General features: G+C 39.6%; 1 protein-coding gene and 1 long non-coding RNA gene across 3 annotated transcripts in view; one reads left to right on the forward strand and one right to left on the reverse strand.

Moving 5' to 3' along the window:
* The window catches only part of LOC144633252 (heparan-alpha-glucosaminide N-acetyltransferase-like), a 25910-nt gene continuing 5139 nt past the window's right edge, over nucleotides 1–20771 (forward strand). For both annotated transcript variants that reach the window (XR_013567018.1, XM_078492092.1), the window contains exons 1-18: nucleotides 1–146; nucleotides 2204–2340; nucleotides 3566–3675; nucleotides 4048–4166; nucleotides 5544–5613; nucleotides 12945–12993; nucleotides 13514–13549; nucleotides 13760–13804; nucleotides 14181–14230; nucleotides 14511–14587; nucleotides 14961–14991; nucleotides 15329–15468; nucleotides 16648–16763; nucleotides 17594–17715; nucleotides 18662–18788; nucleotides 19283–19369; nucleotides 20002–20076; nucleotides 20182–20252. Coding sequence is in view for 1 of the 2 variants with exons in the window: in XM_078492092.1 (XP_078348218.1) it covers nucleotides 95–146; nucleotides 2204–2340; nucleotides 3566–3675; nucleotides 4048–4166; nucleotides 5544–5613; nucleotides 12945–12993; nucleotides 13514–13549; nucleotides 13760–13804; nucleotides 14181–14230; nucleotides 14511–14587; nucleotides 14961–14991; nucleotides 15329–15468; nucleotides 16648–16763; nucleotides 17594–17715; nucleotides 18662–18788; nucleotides 19283–19369; nucleotides 20002–20076; nucleotides 20182–20252 (1514 nt within the window). In the remaining variant the exon portion in view is untranslated. The remainder of the gene's footprint in view (nucleotides 147–2203; nucleotides 2341–3565; nucleotides 3676–4047; nucleotides 4167–5543; nucleotides 5614–12944; nucleotides 12994–13513; nucleotides 13550–13759; nucleotides 13805–14180; nucleotides 14231–14510; nucleotides 14588–14960; nucleotides 14992–15328; nucleotides 15469–16647; nucleotides 16764–17593; nucleotides 17716–18661; nucleotides 18789–19282; nucleotides 19370–20001; nucleotides 20077–20181; nucleotides 20253–20771) is intronic.
* The window catches only part of LOC144633468 (uncharacterized), a 70670-nt gene continuing 55539 nt past the window's right edge, over nucleotides 5641–20771 (reverse strand). Inside the window, exon 2 of the long non-coding RNA XR_013567065.1 lies at nucleotides 5641–5806. This is a non-coding gene — a long non-coding RNA (uncharacterized LOC144633468). The remainder of the gene's footprint in view (nucleotides 5807–20771) is intronic.

Raw genomic sequence — 20771 nt, forward strand, 5'->3', positions numbered from 1 at the left:
TTAACTCCTTGCGCGTGTGCAAGTGCCCGCGTCCTTTCTTATGTTTCATTTTGATCATTACACAGAAGTGAGCTGAGTACGGTTGCAGCTAAGTATGGTCTCGCGACAGGTCTTTCTCACTTTCTTCTTGTTGCTGGGACTAGTTGGTAAGTGGATGTATGAGTGAATCCTAAAAAAATATAGTCGCTAAGTTGATGTACTGAAAGTGCGGTTTGATCTACAGCGCGCTGCAACGGAGCTGAACGGAGCTGGGCCAGAAATTCGCGTGTATCTTTGTCACGATACATCTGTTATCACTTAGCTAGCTCCGTATATCCCACACTTGCAGAAAACCTGACTACTTCTCTGCATTACTTTAAAGATTTTCTAAAACAATCTAAATACCCAAATCTAGCAAAATGCAAGAGGCGACAAGAAGGGAAAGTAAGCGTTTTCAGTATTTCAAATTGTGACTAAACAATCAGTTCTGAATGTGTGATTGTATTTGGACAAATTTTGATATTCGTTCCAGTCAGTGAATTGGTCATTTTTAGTCTAGACTGCTATTCTAATCCAGCGTTATTGACGAATATGTAGACAAGAAAATTTCTTACACACTTTTAGTCGCTTTGGAGATTGAAAAATGATTTTATTGTACCAAAAAAAACATGTCACAAAATGGCAAACAGTTTGATGTGTCTATTGTGCAAGGGAAGCAGTCGCTATCTACATGTCAATCATGGGTCGAAGGAGATAATAACTCTAAGCAAATAATGAAAGATTTTCATGTCTGGGTCAAAAGCAAACGTGACGTAGCGTCGAGAGCCGGCTTGTTGCCCATTTACAGCATAAAAAAATCAATAAACGCGTACGCGATACAAATGATTTTCGTAAAATCGTCTGAAAATCTGCAGACAGCTGCATATGGAAACAATTTTGCACAACAAATAAAGGCCATGTTACACTTGTAAGGCATACCGTATTTTCTCAATTAAACGCCCCCGGCGTTTATTTCAAACTTGGTTCTGTGGATCCGGCGTTTATTTGAATGGTGCAGTTTATTTGAGCAAAATGTTTATTAAACAAGGGTTTTTAGTCATTATTTGTGACATGAATGTATCTTGCCATCACACCTAAAGCATATTACACCTCAAATAAACGCCTAAAAGGCTTACTTACCACTCTACCTTGGAGACCCGGCGTTTATTCGGGGCCCGGCGTTTAATCGAGAAAATACGGTATTGTTCTGGCAACTTGTTGGGTTGCAAATTGTTGCAAGGACAGTAGAACTATCCTTTACTTTTTTGCTGAACATTGCGAGACAAGTTAAAAATCGTCTTTATTTTACGAGGGTAGCACGTAACAGTCTTGCGACTGACAAACCTGTGGCCCTCGCATTCTCGATCGAATTGGAATTTGGAAGTGTTGATTTTTGTGGAGGGAGGAAAACCGGAGAACCCGGAGAAAAACCCTCGGAGCAAGGACGAGAACCAACAACAAACTCAAGGTCACTCAACTCACATATCGCACCGGGTCGGAATCGAACCCGGGCCACATTGGTGGGAGGCGAGCGCTCTAACCACTGCGCCACCCCTGCTCCCTTTGATGGCGCAGTTGCTGCGTGCGGACATGTCAATCGCAGCTTGCAACGAAGTTTATTAAAATAGGCCAATCGGTGGGCGCCTTTTCGCTCGCGGAAATTTTCAAGATGATTATTTCCAATATGATTTTGTATAACATGGCCTGAAAGTGATATGTGTTGGTTGTAGCGTTCTTGAAGTTAAGCAATCGTCATTCATTTTTCCAAAAATATCAACCGTACATTTCCCTCGATTACACTTGCAAGACAGAGCTCGCACACCTAGTACTTTAAGTACTAGTTAAACCACATCAACTCCAACTTCTTAATTCCACATTAATACACATGCAATAATCCAAAATGTGATACATTCTATATAAATACTATATACCAGGCTCTAAATACTTTAAAAGCGATGTTTAAAGAACATTTACTTTTCTGTTGTTAAAAAAGAAAGTATCATTTATTTATTTATTTATTTATTTTTTTTTTTTTTTTTTTTTTTTTTTTTTATATTGAAATACCTTTTTGTTGTTGTTAACTAAATTGGAATTCGTGTTATACATGATTGTACTATTTGGTGGCAACCTCGCTCCTCCGTCGGCTTCTGAACAGCCTAATTGTACTATGTACCTTAAATCGTAGGTTTTGTCTACAATGACTGTCCTCAGACAGAAAACAAATCTCCGGATAAGCTGAAAATGGACACGGCCTTTTTGAACATTACCACCACTCTGAATCATCCTATAAACATATCAGGCATTTCTTCAAACTGTTATAAGGTACGTGAAAATGTGTTATTCAATAACTCATTATTCATTAAAGAAGACTTAATCCATCTGGTGTGGCAAGCTGATTGACTGAGGAGCTCTCACTGTCAAAAACACGGAAACTTTTGTGTTCTTCATAACGCTCGTGTTTGAAAATTAAGTGACGACAAGTCTTAAACCTTGGGACGCTTACTTCTCAAAGCCTTTTTACTTGCTTTGTCAGCATTCTTATGACATTCTTTCGAGACCGGTTGTTTGTAACTGAAGTATCATCAAAATACGTTATCGTTATCGTTGAAAACATGTATTGTAATATTTGTATCATTTGTAGGCGACTCCATGTGAAAAGGACGGGAATATCGACTCTCGTCAGAAAATTTGAATTAAACTCCTAAATTCATGAAGACAAATCTGGGCGTGGCTCAAGTTCTTTTTTTGTTGTTGGGTTTTGACTCCTAGTCAGCAAACACAGAATAACGGCGATTTTTTTTGGTTTTTTGACGTACAACCCTAAACAAGACCTCGACGGCTAAAATTAAAATATTGGAGACCGAAACCCATAACTTACAACCCTAAGAGGGACGCTTTCTCCGCCTCTTTTGTATAGGAGTCTGCCCCAGACACTGGCCAACTAAAAAAAACATGCTCGAAATGGGTCTCTCACTCAGGAGACCAATTCATTTGATTCTAATTTGGCAATCGAATCTCCCACGTTTTTGTATGTCAAAAGTAGAAGTCATATATTTATTTTTTTCAAAATTATAGTCGAAGCTCCCGTAAGCGGACACCCTCACTGAGGAAGCATAAAAAATGTACATAGCTGTAGCTGGTTGCTTATTGGGAATGATCTTCCGGCGAGAGCAGTCATTAGCATTATTGAAACAAATATTACTGAGCTCAGTTCTCAAGAAACTGACCAGGCAAGCATCGCACAGTTACCATTGTGCCGAACAGCTATGTAACGTCACTCATTAAAACAATATTGAGATTAATAGTCCTAATAGGATTTTTCCTTTGAAGTGTCCTCTAATGAAAATTTCAAAACAAAAAGAAAGTCTAAATCGTACCTCTTAAAAGTGTGGGCGGCCAGTTATGGGAATGTGATACTACAGAGTTTGTATGGGTGTTCAAACGGGGTTTTGTGACGGTGTAAGCAGAACTGTCCGCTTACAACAAGAGCATACGTTAAAGAGCTTTGAGTGTAGTCATTACAGGTGTGATCGCTTGATTTTTGCAGTGTCCGATACAACTCATTGAATCCGAAGTTGGGAACAACGCCTCTGTCATCGTAAATACCCACTACAATTTTATCCTCAAGATAACAAGTGGATCTAAAGAGTTATGTAGGTAAGTAGTAGAGCGCGTCAGTTTAATGGCTCGATTTAAACAGTAATTCAAATGAAAGTGACATCTGCTTGGTTATGTTGCCTACGCTAATTTTTTTCTTAATTTCTTTGTTCAATCCCATCAGTCCCACCAGTGTCCTCACGTAACATTACTTTACCTTGTATTAAATATTTCTTTTTTAGACATTTGACAATCAAAAACAACTTGTAATGCTACTCGACGAGGTTTCGATGTTTCCATATTTCATCTTGAAACTTAAAACACCAATCGTGTTTCACCCTTGCATTAGTTAAATATCAAAAGTAGGTACGTTATAAATGCAGTGTACTGAGATATTGAAAAATTTGTAACTTTCTTTTTTTTTTTTTACAGTCTGGAATACCTTTTTGGCGAGAGAGGCTGGTACGAGTACCAAGTCCAACAAACGAACGAAACAAACAATGCCAAGTGTGAACTGAAGGTTATCAGGGCACCTGACGACCCTTACATGCGTAAGCATTTTAAATAATATTATTACCACTAATTTCAGTTGCGGAAGAATAAATTTAGATTAGATTGTTTTTTTTTTTATTGTAAAGCCACACGTTTGTTGTGACTAGCTTCTTAATAAAGACTTCTACTACTAAATTTTTATCTTCATTAAAAATTGTTCATAAACGCCACAGTCATTGTCCATTCATCGATAACAATCAACCCCCGCCTTGCGAACACCTCTCTATTAAGGACAGGATTTGAAGTCTCGGCGAATAGGTGACAAACAGGGGGGGGGGGGAAGCAACTTCCCATACATTCTCTTATATGAAATCTGAGCGATGCTCTCACAACTTGCAAGCAATCATCGGGGCGGTAGTCAGCGGATGTCTCTAAGGCGCATGAGCAGCTCCTTTCTTTGTGAACTTGCCAAAACAAATAACAACATGGGACTAGTGAGAGAGTTCGATTTTTTTATATATGTAGTAATAAAAAAGACTTTCTAAGTTTTGTCTTTAAAGCAGCGAAAATTTCTCCGGACAGGTTTGGCGATGAATATTCCCGCTCTAGTCGGAGCTATTGTTCTTGCTCTATTGTTTCGAAGTTGTTTGTTGACTTGGTCTTTCTTTGTTTTACTTCATTTACAATCCCCATGTGGGCCAGTTGAAAATCGTGGTACAAACATTTGCATTTCAGCACTGAAAAGTAGCACGGCATCACAAAATTCTGCGTTCTTAAAACTACACAACGATGACGAAATTTTCGGATTTAAACACGCTGCTTTTAGATTTTCAGTTAAGAGAATTGAACCCCTTTATAATAAGTGATTCCACGACATAGCAGCTTCCATTTCGCGGGAAAAGATTGCCTGTTGCATCATCGTCCAAAAACCGCTGACTACATCGTGAATTGATCGCTTTGCAAGTTGTGAGAGCATCGCTACTCGGTCCCAGACCTCGTTTCTTCCCCCCCCCCCCCCCCCCCGCCCTGGTGAAAAATTACTCTTTAATTTTGGCGCAAAATTTTAACGTGTATAATTCATTCCTAATTTCACTCGTCACCATTTGATTACCAATACTAATTCTGAAAATAACTCCCGCTACTACGGACTTCCTCTATTGCGGACACCAAATTGTGGCCCCGAAGGTGTCCGTTATAGTGGAGTTGACTGTTTGTGAGTGCGAAATAAAGCGCCACGATTCATACAAAAATCTGATTTGTCCCATTTTCTCAGAGTTTAATCTAAAAAAATTATATTTTCTTCAAAAACGCCGAAACGTGAAAAAATATCTCCCTTCGCTAAGTAATCTCCCATGCTAAGTACTTTAATACGAATGAAAATATTGTACTCCATGCGAGCATAATATATATATATATATATATATTTTTGTTGTTAGCTATCTGGATAACCCTTGGAGCGCTATTCGGCCTGGCTGTTATATGGGTTATACTCACCTTCATTACAAGGTACGTATCAGATAACATTATTAACTGTCGCGTTGGGCGAGTTTTTACTTTTTCTTTCCTTAAACACAACATCATACAACATGGCGGCTCTAATCTTCCTTCTTATCGCACGTGTCCTCGGGAATCCCGAATCCCGAATGACGCAATACACGCGGGACAGTTCCAATGTTATTTTTCGTGGAGCGCCACGACACTCCCGAGGCAAGTTTTTTTGTATGGTACATCGAACGAAAACTGACAATGTCTTTCTAAAGCCTATCTTAAATATATACAGTGAAGAAAACTCAACAAAAAATAAATATACGGACTTAAACATGCATCTGACTAAGTGTTCAATAGTTCGTTTAGTTTTTGTCTTGCTTTGATGGCAGCTCTGCGTATGGGGCGTTTCTCAGTAGTTTCATCTGTACTCTTCTGCTTGCTTGTCTCATCTGCTTGTCCGTCAACAACGGGTTCGTCTGATTCTGTTGGTTTTTCATTCACTTCCGAGCATTCTAAAGGGTACAGAAAGTTCAATGGTCTGTTCAGCAACTTTCCTGATGCTGTTCGGACTGTAGCTGCTCGTACTTCGTTATCATTGCTTGTAATGAGTTCTTCGATCATTCCTAACTTCCAGGATCCTCTTGGTGAACTCTCTTTCAGAAGCACGACATCTCCCTTCGTGGGTTGAGCTTTGGATTGAACTCTAGGAGCTTTCAAGTGTTTCTGCATTCTTTCTCGTAGACTCAGCACATATTCATCAAACCACAGTTTCCAAAACGTGTCAAGATGTTTCTGGCCTTTCTTCCATGTTTCCAGAAGTTTCTGTGCAGAACTTAGTCTTTCAACAAAGTCTGGATCTTGCGGCTGTTCGTCTTCTGCTGTTAGGAATGGTACACCGGTTTTTGGATTTAGACTAAGAAAGTCACCAGGGGTTAGTGCGAATCCAGAATTCAGATCAGCTCCCACGTACACTAATGGTCGTGAATTTACAACAGCTGTGACTTCTGTAAGAATGGTTTCTAATTGGACAATGTTCAAACAGATCTTTCCAATACTCTTTCGAAGAGCCTGCTTCACAAGTCCCACAAGACGTTCATAGAAGCCACCCATCCAGGGGGCCAGTTCAATGATGAAGCTCCATTTGATTCCTTCATTGGCAAGATAGCTTTGCATGTCAGGGCTAGTGGTGGCAAACTTCCATGCTTCATCAACAGTGGACTTCGCTAGCTTGAATTGTGAGGCATTGTCCGATATAATCTCTTTCGGCTTGCCACGCCTGGAGATAAATCTTCTAAGGCACAAGAGGAATTGTTCTGCAGACATGTCATTAATGATTTCTAAATGAACAGCTCTGACTGCTAAGCAGGTAAATACGCAGACCCACACCTTTTATGTTGCTGATTGGCCATTCATTTTCACATACAAGGGTCCCAGATAGTCAAGGCCTGTGTATGTAAAGGGTGATGATTCTTCTATTCTTGAGGCTGGGTATGGAGCCATCTGGGGCATTCTGTATGGGCCTCCTTGATGTCTTCTACATCTTCGACAGTTCAGGAGAACTTTTCTCACTGTTGCTCTTCCTTGTGGTATCCAGAATTCTCTTCTGATAGCTGACAATGTATGGGATACTCCAGCATGCATCAACTATTCATGAAGGCTGTTGATGACTAAGCTTGTAAAGGCGTGGTTCTTCGGTAGAAGCTTGGGGTAGAAGGTACTTTCTGGGAGATTTTCTCTGATCAATCTGCCATGACAACGGAGGATTCCATTTTCATCTACATTCAGTCCTAATTGACTCTTCAGATTGTTTCTTGTATTATTCTTGATTGCTTTGATCTCTGATGCAAAACTGCTGTTCTGGACATGTCTTTCCCACATGGTTTTCGCTTGGTTGATTTCTTCAGCTTTAAGTTCTCCTTTATCGATGCTCTTCTTTTGAAGTTTGTGAATAAATCGCCAGCACCATGCAGTCACTCTGAGAAGTCTTGTTAGGGATGAATAATTGTTTTCACTCAGTCCAAACGGGGAAAATGGCTTGTCAGGTTGCTCTTTCGGGCGATCTATTCCATTCAGGGATGAGGTCTCATACATGATCTGCGGACCAGCAGGCTGTTTGGCCATCTTTTGCAATGTGTTCTCGTCAATTTGCTGAAAGTCCCACGAAGGCCACTTGGTCTCTTGATCACCGAGCCAAGATGGTCCATGCCACCACAATTGATTGTTAATAAGTTCTTCTGTGGAAACACCTCTGGTGGCTAAGTCAGCTGGATTCTGGGTTGTGGTGACATATCTGAACTTGATATCTTTGTGAGAGGTTATCTCTTTCAGCCTGTTCTGGACAAATACGGGTAGGGGTTTGTGGCTTTTCATCCAGTGGAGAACACACTGCGAGTCGGTCCACAGAATCCGGTCAGACACTGGTAACTGGAGTTGTTCAGTAACATAGTTTAGGCATCTAGTTCCAATAAGAACAGCTAACAGTTCCAGTCTTGGAATGCTGAGTTGCTTTGTTGGGGCAACACGTGCTTTGGAGAATACCAGGTTAACATTGGCGGTTTTGCCCACTGCGGAGTACAGGTATACAGTTGCTGAGTATGCCTTGGCTGAAGCATCAGTGAAACAGAACAGTTTGTATTCATCTCCTCCTATGTATCTTGGTATGGACAGGGAGAACAGTGGGCTAAGGTCTTCATGCAGCTTGTACCACTCTTGCTGTTGTGATTCATTGAGTGTTTCATCCCAGTCTAACTCTTGTTTCCATAGTTCTTGAATGAACAGTTTTCCATTGAGTGTGGCTGGAGAGAAGAAGCCCAATGGATCATAAATTCTGCTGATAGACTGCAATGCTTCTCTTTTGGAAGTGACTTGAAAGGATGAAGTGTGAGATCCATTGATAATAAGTGTGTCACTGTTCATGTTCCAGGTGTTTCCAAGGACTTTCATAGTGTCTCCACTTGTTCGGTCACTTTCTGGGACGCTCTGGAGGAAGTCTTGAGAGTTTGATGACCACTCACGGAGATTCATTGACGAGGACTGGAAAAGGCACTTTGCTTCTTTGTAGAATTCGTCTGCTTCTTCTGATGTGGCAACTCCTGTGATCATGTTGTCCACGTACATGTTGTCTGAAATCTTTTTGGCTACTGGGGAATCTGCTCTGTTCAGGTGGTACTTGACTGTTGCAGCCAGCAGGAATGGGCTAGATATCATTCCAAATGGAACTCTGGTAAATCTCAGTACCTGAACATTGTTTTCCAGGGTAGGCTTTGTGGCATCTTTTAACCAAACAAATCTGGTTACGTCTCTGTCTTCAGGTTGAAGTCCCACTTGATGAAAAGCTTTTTCGACACCAGCAACTAGGGCGACTTTGTTAAGTCTAAACCTCATCAGAAGTCCGCACAAATCTTCTAGTATTATTGGGCCACGGTGTAAGCTTTCATTCAGGCTTTGACTTCCCTTTCTGGTTTTAGCGGAGGCATCAAAGACAATGCGTATCTTTGTGGTGGTCTTCTCGGGTGTCACTATCTCATGATGTGGGATGTAATGCTTCAATGTGTTTGCGGAATCTTCATCTGGTACAACTTCAATGATGCCCTTTTGTAATTGGTCCTGAATGACTGCATCATATTTTGTCAGGTGTTCCGGGTTTCTCATGGGTCTATTGAGAAGGGATCTCAATCTTCCCATTGCCAATTCATAATTGGTTGGCAACGAGGGGGACTCTTCTTTCCAGGGCCAGGTTACTTGGTAACGCCCATCTTCAAATCTGACAGTGTCATTAAATTTCTGCAGGGCTTCATCATCATCAGTCACACACATAGGTTCACTGATTCCGAGTGTTTCAAGTTTCCAGAACTCTTCCAATGTTGTTGTATGATCAATAGGTAGTTCTTGTGCAGCAAGATGTGCTCTGATTGGACTGGATGTGTATGTGAGCATTGACACAGAAGGAGCAGATTGAGCTTCTTGAGACTTAACTCTGCCTGTCAGAATCCATCCCAACTTGGATGCCATGAGATTCAATCCTGGAATAACTTGTTTCATTGATATGTCACCAGAGAAAATGTCACAATAATAGTCATTTCCAAGCAGTAGCTCTATGCTGGCGGCTTCTTTCGAAGTGGGGATTGAATCAGTAAGTGTAATGTCCTTAAGAAGGTGTTCAATGTTCTTTGTATCAAAGCTTGCTCTTTGCAGGGTACCAGTAATTTTGGGTACAACATTGACTCTCAAATGCAGGGATGAACCATCTTTGGTTAACAGCCTGAGTTCAGTAACAGGAGTCTGTAGCTGTCTGGGTTTGGATGAACTGAATATGTAGACTGTCAGGGTCTCAGATCCTTTGATTGGCAACTGAAGTCTTTCTGCCAGCTGTTCAGTGCTGTAGGTTCTTTGGCTACCTGTATCCAGAAGTAATCGGACAGTCTCTTTTCTTGATTTTTGTAGATCTTCTACTTCAGCAGTGGCTGTTTGCATTAGTACATGCTCATCAGAAGCTAGCAGGGTATTCTCTGCTGTGATGGTGGTGGATATCGGTTCAGTCACTGTGTTTACAGTTTCTGCTGGTTTCTCTGGAAATTTGTTAATGCAAAGACTTCTGTGATGACGTTTCTTCTGCTGACAATGAGCACACACCTTGTTAGACGTGCAATCTTTCTGATTATGACCTTGTTTTAGGCATATGAAACAGTGTCCCTTTATCTTTTCTTTCCTGGCTGCCACAGTGGGGTACTTTCTACATTCGTCAATCCAGTGTTTTCCATTACAATAGATACAGACATTTCTTCTGACTTTCTGATCTTTGGGAGGTTTGGGAACAGAGAACAATGCTTCGGTAGTAGTTTTACGTTCACTGTCCTGAAGTGTGGGCCACATGTTTCCAATAGGGTGTTTACTTTCATCTTTGGGAGTCCCACACTGTCTCTCAGCATTTTCTCGATTGGTGATGTATCTATGCAACTTATCTCTCAGTAGCTGTACTGACCATTCTTGATCATCCACTTTGTGGTTAGCCTGTGTACAGCCGCCCCCTCCCCTCAATAAAAATCGGGAAGGAGCGTCTGTGATTTACCGTTGATAATCGTGTTCCGGAATAATTTTGCATAAATTATGAAAAACGATTTACGCTGACCAAAATTTCCGTGGCGCACATTGTTATGTCTCAAATTTTCAAAATGGCGGTCGATGCGAGTAATTTACAACGTGCTTTCGAGAGGGTCTGCGACACTTTTAAAATTCCTTCGCTTTACGACGAACAAAAGGAATGCTTAGAAGCACTTTTCAATGGAAAGGATGTCTATGCAAGTCTTCCAACTGGATACGGGAAGTCCTTAATCTTTTATGCAGCCCCAATCGTTGCCGATGAGCTGTTTTGTCGACGCGGCAGCAAAATAATTATTATCTCACCTTTGAAAACGCTTATGGAAGACCAAGTGGCATTCTTACGATCTTTGGGCCTATCGGCAATTGCTCTTCACGATGAGCAATCAGAAGAACGACTGTAATGATCCACTGGTGATAGCCAATCAGATCATTTTCCAAACATTCCAGAAAAAGTCACGTGGTCCGGAACACGATTATCAACGGTAAATCACAGACGCTCCTTCCCGATTTTTATTGAGGGGAGGGGGCGGCTGTACACAGGCTACTTTGTGGTCAGTCAGGTGAGTAATCACATCTTTGGGTAGCTTTGACATAATCAGGGATACGAGCATTTTTGTGTTTACATCCTCTCCCAGGGCTTGTAGTGATCTTAGGTGTTTCTCTATTGTGTCATAGCTCGTGCGTAAGGCTGATGTATGGCTTGAGGAGGCAGGTAAATCCATGAGACTAGTATAATGAGCATTGATGATAATCTCATTTTGACCAAAGCGTTTTTGCAACAGTCTGATTGCTTCCTGATAGTTAGCATTTGTCAAGGTTAACCCCGAGATTACTTCTGCAGCTTCTCCCTCTAATTTAGCTCTAAGGTAATTCATTTTCTCTACTGGGCTGAGAGATTCATTGGAGTGTATTGCTGAGTCAAAGGAGTCCCAAAACTCCTGCCATTTCAATAATTTCCCGCTAAATGTGCTAAAATCGAGCTTTGGTAATTTGACAGTGTTAGGTTTCGTACCTGTTTTTGCTGTTTCAGTCTCAATTTTCTTCTTCAGTTTTTCTTTCTCTAGGTTGAGCCTCTCTGCTTCTATTTGCAACTTTCGGTGCTCGATCTCGGCTTTCTGTTGCTCGATTTGAAGCATCTTCTCCTCCAGTTCGATGTTTACTTTCACACTTCCTCTTCTAAGTTTGAATTCCATTCTGTCTTTAATCATGTCCAGTTTCGACGAAAGTCCCACAACAAGTTGTTCGGCTTCGAAGGCAAGATTGGAGTATTCTTCATAATCCTCCATAACTTTGTCATACTCTCGTTTTCCTACGGCTTTTGCAGCGTCTTCGAGTTGCGTTCGGAGACTTTCATACACTCTTAAATGCTGCTGCAATTGATCGCGTTTGTCACGAGTTTCGTCCAGGATTATTTCAAGATCGCCATCAATGGGTCGCTTGTGTTTGATTTCCTTTGCTGTGTCAACGTTAAGAGCAACATGTCTTTTCCTTGCTCCGATTTGTCTCTTAATGGATCCCAAGTCTGTCATGTCTCTGAAGGATTCGGCTAGGTTTCAAGGCAATTCGTCAACTCGGCTGATTCGAGGCTGATGTTGTTGACAACACTATAACGGCTTCGAGGAAAGAATTATTCGGCTGAGGATGAAATGAACGGCTTCAAACGATAGGTACGGCTTTCTTTGTTTTTGATTTCGTCTTTAATCCGCTCGCTCTGCTACCATGTCGCGTTGGGCGAGTTTTTACTTTTTCTTTCCTTAAACACAACATCATACAACATGGCGGCTCTAATCTTCCTTCTTATCGCACGTGTCCTCGGGAATCCCGAATCCCGAATGACGCAATACACGCGGGACAGTTCCAATGTTATTTTTCGTGGAGCGCCACGACATTAACCACTTTCGTATTGAGATTGACTTTATTATAGGAAATGGATCTAGAGATTTTATAGCATAGTAATTTTAGGGAAACTCGTATTTTTGGGTGTATCGGTGCAAAGAAACAAAACCTTTTTAAGTCACTTTAGTAAAGGAAATAAGAGATGGCTTAATCAATATGAAACCAAAAATTCACTTTAGTCGAATAAGATAAATTTTGTTCAAGCAAAACATGGTATCGTTTGAGGAAAATGATTAATTTCAGAAGGTTGATAATTAAATAGTATTAAGTGTAATCAGGTAATTTATAGTTGAGATAGTTTTTGTAATTAATAACAAGGTGCGTACAAACTTGTTATTTTTCAATTTTTTCAGAAAGTGCATAGCTAAATGCAAGAAAAAGGAGTCTGACATAGTTAACGAGGTATGTAATATTGAAGCTAGATGTTGACAAACTAGTAATAAAGTGGAAAGTACGGCTTCTCCGTCTCTCATTAGAGTTACATTAACACCGTAAGTAGAAGAATAGGACAGTTCAATTTCTCTCAAACTTCCAGACGTTTTTCTATAACTATGGCATGGCAATAAGGGCATAAATTAAACGTTCAAAATATTACCTACAATCCCATAGAGATGATTAATGGATTAAACCAATCACAGCGCGCACATGCATGTACAGCTACTTTTCTCATTCCCACATAACAAAAAGTTTGTAAATACAAAACCCGTCGACTAGCATTGTGTTATTTCTTGCGGGGCCTTTGAAGAAAAACAACAGGATCGACAAAATAATCAAGAAAGGCTGTAAATAGAGTATCAAATTATTAAATCAGTGTTCCTGTACACTAAAAGGTTTAATAGTAAGTTATGTTAGTTTACAAATTAGTTACCAGATTTACAGGGAATTACACTTTATCATGCTATATCGACTTTGTCTGTTACAGAACGATAATGAGGAAGCTGGCGAGAACGCGGAAATGGTATGATATATGTAATGTTTAACGTGTCCAGTTTTAGTCAGGGTTTTGTTTGTCACTATCAGCAATTTTTTTAAACGTTATTTGATTTTCGTAATTCACATATTAAACCAAGGTGTATTTCAGAATATAATTTAAAGCAAACAAGTCTTAAAAGATGGGAAAATCAGCAATTAAAATGACTGATTGATTTATTAATTTCTGTATCTACAGAAAGTTACAGTAGATGGAGAACAGCAACCTCCACAAGAACCCGAGGTAAACAGTCCTCTCCTCTCCTCTCCTTCACTCTCGCGCGTTACACAATTGTTTTATCGTTGCAACAACTCCCAGTCTCTTCAAAGATCAAATTAAGAATGGAAATATCAAATACAGTAGATAGAGAACAGCAACCTCCACAAGAACCCGAGGTAAACAGTCCTCTCCTCTCCTCTCCTTCACTCTCGCGCGTTACACAATTGTTTTATCGTTGCAACAACTCCCAGTCTGTTCAAATATCATATTAAGAATGGAGGATTTGATAAGGAAGAGGCCCCGCTTACGGAGCCATGACGCCATAAAAAAGCTATAAAGTCCTTTTTCAAAGCGGGGGAGTTTGTTACCGCAAACAAAACACCTTTTTTTCATTCTTCAGGCGCAACAAAAGGCAAAGAAAAGGCTAAAGTCTCTGGACACTTTCCGAGGGTAAGTTACAAACGCATTTTGTTCTGGTTATAATGCAATGCTGCAAAAGTTTCAATGCAAGCAAAACCCACGTTTTAACCGCTTTTGTGGCTTAATGCATGAATTTTTAAAAATATGTCTACCTTGTGTCATTCATTTCTCTTAATGTACAGACAAATGTAAATAACGTTAAATTATCGGCGTTTTAAGCATAATGCGGGTTACCAAATTTTTTTGTTATTATTGTTGTTGTTTTTATCATTATCTTCACATGTTGTCTTTTCTTGTCTTGTTTGTATAGGATTGCTATAACGCTGATGATATTTGCAAACTATGGAGGCGGTGGATATTACTTTTTCGGACACGCTGTGTGGAATGGTAAGTAAATTAAGGCAGCTTGTCAACCGTGGTAGGTATAAAATACGCAAAGCGTTAACATTGGAAATATATATTTTGATTTTCTGTGCCAAACGAATTTGAAAGACGCTTTCAAAACGAGAAAAAAAATAATACTTTGCTTAATATAATCAGGTGTATAAATAAAAAAAGCTCGCCTTACTTCTTCTGGCTACGAGTTTCCGACACACCACATTTAAAAACTAGAGAGGTTAATCAGGTGTATAAATAAAAAAAGCTCGCCTTACTTCTTCTGGCTACGAGTTTCCGACACACCACATATAAAAACTAGAGAGGTTAAATTTATCCATATTATCTTTTTAACAACAATTTTCTTTTCTTTTTTTAAATATAGGACTGCTGGTTGCCGATCTTGTCTTTCCATGGTAGGTTCTTGCTTAACCGATTCAGCGTAATATTCCGTTGCATTTGCACACGAGCACTTGCTTTAACGACAACATTTGGCCTAATATACATAATGTGACAACATGAACAATGAAAACAACATCAACAACAACAGCAGCAACAACAACAACTACGACAAAAACAACAGTAACAACAACAACGAGTTCAGCAAAAAACAGCAAAAAAAACAAACAAACAAACAAACCAAAAACGATTACAAATCAAAGAACTACCAAACATTAATAAACTGCAAATGAAAAAAATATATGTTTATCCTTTTTTTTTCTTTTTTTTTAATGGTGATTTTGTTTATTCTAGGTTTATCTGGATCATGGGTGTTTCCATCACTTTATCTTTCCGTTCCTTGAGGCGCCGAAAAACAAGCAAGCTCAAGATCGTATATAAGATCATTAAACGAAGCATTATCCTCTTCGGACTTGGTCTATTTACTAGCAACTGTAAGTAATAGTTTGAGCTCAAAGCTCGACATAAAAACGATGCTCATTTTAATATATAGACCTTTGATAACAAATAACGCCCTGTAAAAACCGACTTGCAGTCGAAGCAGATTTTAAAATAGATTTTGAAATATTCGAAGTTTCCCATAAACCACACTTATCCCTCGGACGTACAAGCAAACTCATACCCCCACCATCGTACAAGGGGGGGTGGATGGAACCCCTCCCCGGAGTTTTTGTTATATTAAGGCGTAGCGAAATTATTTTGCTCTCAGAAGAAAGCCCGTAGCTTACTCTACAAGATGGCATAATTTTAATTGGCTGTGACGTCATATGACGTCACGTGACGTCATTAGAGCCGCCATCTTGGATCCGCCATCTTGGATTTTAACATTTTCTTAGAAAGTCAAAAAATAACGGAAATTGATGCAAAATCAAGTCAGAATGCTTATGGAATGTTGAAATAAACAAATGGTGCAATTCTGTTTAAAAAAACTGGAAAAAATAAAGAAAAATGTTAAAAATGACGATTTTTAGCAAGACCTGCCTGTATTTATGACGTTGCCATGGCAACGTCAAATATCATTGACACATGGTTGACATATCAAAATTTCGGCAAAGGATGAATGAACAGCTACTAAAAGTTTCAGTACTGTAGAGTAAATCTTTTTCTCAAAATTTGGAAAAAACCTCATGGGGGGGGGGGGGTGGCATCCACCCCCCCCCCCCCCCCCCCCCCCCCCCCCCCTTGTACGTCCGAGGGTTAAACGATGATTGAGGCCCCATTAGGGTTTTAGGGATACGGGATATTTGGGGAAAAAATTATAGGGATACGGGATATTTCAGAGAAAAATTATAGGGATACGGGATATTAAGAAAACAGATTGTGGGATATCGAACTTATGGGAATTAATGGGATACGGGATATTTAGGCCAAAAATTAATGGGATACGGGATATTCGGACCCCCCTTATGGGGCCTCGTGATTTGAGGTCAACATGTTTTTATGACTTTTGTTTTTACCTAGATCGAGGGATTTTTTTTATAAATTGGTGAAAAGTCATGATTGTTTTCAGACTTAACGCAAACTAGGCTTGCTTGAGAGATTCTTGTATGAAGATTGATATATATACCCGGACTGCTTTATATTATGTCTGACTTAATAACTTTTTTCCTCAGATGGTAATCTTGAGTTCTATAGAATCCCAGGGGTTCTGCAGAGATTCGGAGTTTGTTACCTGTTTGTTGCAATGATGCAGTTGCTCCTGGGTCCAATGGATAACCGCGAACAAAAGGTACAAAATAGATAAATCCGCGTTAACTTTTGGATAAAGTGCGAATTGCATCAATCAAAAGCATATTCACTGGTAGCAAATTAAGTAAATAATGACTATTGCAAGCGTCAGGCGGTATCGCAGGATGCCCTGGACGGATGGACTGCCAGGACGATAGTTCACCTTAACAGAGGTACGACTATCAAAGCTTGTCTGAGAAATTAAGTGTGCTCGCTACGTTTGCGCGGAACTTCACGCTTTACACATTTTATTAAGAAAGTGACAGTTTTGTAGCCCAGTGAAGAGACATCTTTTCAAGGAATCTAATCAACTCATATTACTACTAATGCTCTTCGCCTACCGGTTTTGCATTTTGAGGAAGATGACAAGATGCGAGCCAGGCAGTATGACTAAACAAAAGTATAAATAAATAAACTTTAACTTTATTTAAATGTCATAACTTAACTTTATTTAAGTGTCAATGTATTTAGCACTGTTGTGCTAATTGTGGACACTGTAAATAAGTAAACAAATATTGCAAATCGAACATAAACTTGTTAAAAACCCTAACTGGCAGGAGGCTAACCAGTTGGCTATAATCAAACAATCCATTTTTGTCTTGATAATGAACACCAAAAATGAGATGGGGTACATCTTTTGATGGCACATGGGCGTTGTTGTTGTTGTTGTTGTTGTTGTTGTGACTGAGCGAAAGTCGTGCATGGAATCTCCCTGACAAGACTGAGGAAGACTGAAATGGTGGGGCGCAGGCTCAAGAAAGCTGACGAATTTTCTGTAATGATATTTTTAACACGTCCTTTCGTGTGTTTGCTGTCTTTTCCTTGTTATAGGGACGTTGGTGGCATGTGTTCCGCGACGTGTATGGCTTGTGGAAGCAGTGGATCTTTGCACTCATGTTACTCGCCGCATTCCTTGCTCTCACCTTTGGAGTGGATGTACCGGGATGCCCAAAGTGAGTGGGAGCTTGTTTATTATCAGGCTATGAAGCAAGCGTTATACAGTTGAATCCCGATTTTTCAAACCTGTAAGGGAAACGATGATTGGTTCGAAAAAACGGGAGTAAAACGGCAGTGCTCGACCAGAGTTAATAGTTACTAATAATAACTTCGCGATCACGTGACATGCCATAAATCAAAACAAAGAGTTCGTCTTTTGATGTGTGCCGATTTTCTTAACCAGTCTCCCTCTATTAACTCTGGCTCGACTGAGCGAAGAGAAACTGCTTTTGGTTCGAGTTACAGTAAAATCCCGCGAGTAATAATCTAACATTTAAGAACCTCTTAGGCTAAAATTTGCAAGTTAGATACCATTTTTATAAGAACCTATTTAGCCTAAAATTTGAAAACAGGTTCTTAATTTCTAAAATTCAGTTAAAAATCTTTACTTTTGGGAAAATATGATATGGTTATTGCTTCATTTTGACATGATTATTGCTTTTACTTTGACATGGTATGCAAATTTAATGTATGCAAATTTTATGTAAGAAAAAGGCCCAATACCACTTAAATCTCTATAACAACATTGATTTTTTTCTTCAGAAATTAAGAACCTATTAAGAACCTAATTAGCCTAAATTTGTGTGAATAACCCTTTATGTAAGAACCTGTTTAGGCTAAATTGAAAAACAAAATACTCGCGGTTTTTTACTGTATCGGGAGGGAAAACTCGAGGGTTCGAGATACTGGGATTCCACGTACTGTATCACGTTTATCCAAGATCACTCTTTCATACTGTCAATACTTGGACTTGTAAAGGGAGTGGCATCCTTTCTTTTTTACTATCTATACAAGAAATACATCCTTGACTGATGAAGGCTATTATTAAAAGCACACAATAAAGTCTGTGGAGGAGACCCTTCATTTTGCCGTCAGCTTCATTTTACTTTTACCCAATTGCAGGGGTTACACTGGACCAGGCGGCCTCGGGGAGGGATACCCAGACGCGTTTAACTGCACCGGAGGAATGGCTGGATATATCGACAGAATCGCCTTGGGAAAGCATCTTTACAGGTGGCCAACAATTAAGGTAAATGTTTTCTATCGAATCTCTTCATCCAAACCACTACAAATCATCACTGTTTAAAGGGACTATGTCCAGGATTTTACCAGATTTTTGAACGGCCAAAATTTATATTTGTGTGGCAGGAACCTAAACTTAATAGTCCATTTTTATTAAAAATTGCCATATTAGAGCACTGAAACTGTTTACGAGCATCTTTGGCTGCGGACGGCTCAGATGGAAACGGATTGCACTTTAAAAAGTAAGGCTTACTTTTTCAAGTTGTTTCCGCGCGTCTTCAAAAAAATCGATATTTATAGTCGAAGCTTGAATTCTATGGTTATATCTTTATTTAAACGTCCAAAGATAATATTTTTTATGGGTTAAGTTGCATGCCGCTAATTTCAGAATAGTTTACACCCAAAATCTGCGAAATCCGCGTGACAGAGCTCCTTTAACGTCATTTGCACTTATGTTACGTGGTTTAGTTCATACTTGTATGCATGTTTATACTTTGACAGATTCTCTATAAGACCACCCTTCCATTTGATCCAGAGGGTATCCTAGGATGCGTTACTTCAATCGTCCTGGTTTTCTTTGGAGTTCAGGTAAAAATTTTGCATTGTGTCGTACATCCAAGGAAAGTAATCTTGGGTCATAACTAACAATTAGACTACGAGCCCGAGTTTTCTATGAGCGAATAGTCAACGAGGCGCATTGTTTTAGTAGAAACTCTAAAGGATTGCAGTCCAAAACCTACAGTTTTGTGCACTTTGAAGACAAAAATCAAGAAAATATTTACTGGGAAAACTCGTGAGTTCGACTTGTGGCAAGTCTACATTTTATATAGCCCATGCCTCCTGTAGTCATATCAAGTTTCGTAAAGGAACGATGGCGGCATGTGAAAATATATGAATAAATATGATATTCTGAGAAGTTTCAGGATTTTTTTTTAGCAATGATGAAGTTAACGGATTGTGACACACACAAAAGTCTCCATATATGTGCATGTACACAAATTGGTAAATGCGCATTGGCAGTGCAACTTGACAAAATGATTTGCAAAAAAAAAAAAAACTCTGGTTGAGTAGTATCGCATACAGGGAAAGGTGGCTACTCCTAGTAGCTTGACCGGCTAGAGATACCGGATCCCGATTTGTGTCGGATTGATATGCCAACTACCGCTCGCAAAGGAGAACGCTTTAAACGGAATCAATGTTTTATTTCCTTTTAATTCAAGGCTGGTCATATTTTGTCAATCCACTCCAAGCATAAGCCAAGGCTCATCAGATGGATGATTTGGGCAGTGATTCTGGTAAGTTTAATCGATCATCTATTGATACGAGTATCAATGGAAGGAACAATACTAAATAACATATGGTTCAAATCACTTTCTTTCCTCTGTTGGTGAACATTTTAGACTGCAATCACAATTGGCTTGTGTGGGGCAACCAGGGATGAAGGCATCATACCAATCAACAAAAACTTATGGTAAGAACCGTACAATAGAGCGGTTTTTCACTTGAGTGTCGTAAAACCAAAACCAAAGTAATTACTCTGGCCAATCACAAAGATCACAGACAATCCAGTGAACCAATCAAAACTCGAAACAAATACATGTAGTTGGCACGAAGCGCGGGAAAACGTGCGCGAGCGAGTCATGATTGGTTTTGGTTTTACTCCTGATTGGCCGAGAAAGTGGCGCGAAATTTTTAAACCAATCACTAAGCGTAGTGAACTCAAAACCAAAGCAAACGCAAATTACTTTCGACACTCAAGTGAAAACCGCTCTAACTCTTTCAATAATCACTTCGCCTGAGGCGAATAATTATTTTAGTATAATTTTCAAAGGTGAATATCAACAACTGCAAAATAACAATAGAAAACACAAAAACAACAAACAGAAGTGCTCGCTTGCATACGTGTAAACCAGTTTAATTCATCGATTGAAATCATAATAAATTTACACTCAAGTTTTAGCAATAAAACGGAACAAAACAAACACTACGA

Source organism: Oculina patagonica, chromosome 1 (assembly GCF_052425735.1).
Source record: "Oculina patagonica isolate OP01 chromosome 1, crgOcupat, whole genome shotgun sequence".
In the NCBI taxonomy this organism is placed as follows: domain Eukaryota; kingdom Metazoa; phylum Cnidaria; class Anthozoa; order Scleractinia; family Oculinidae; genus Oculina; species Oculina patagonica.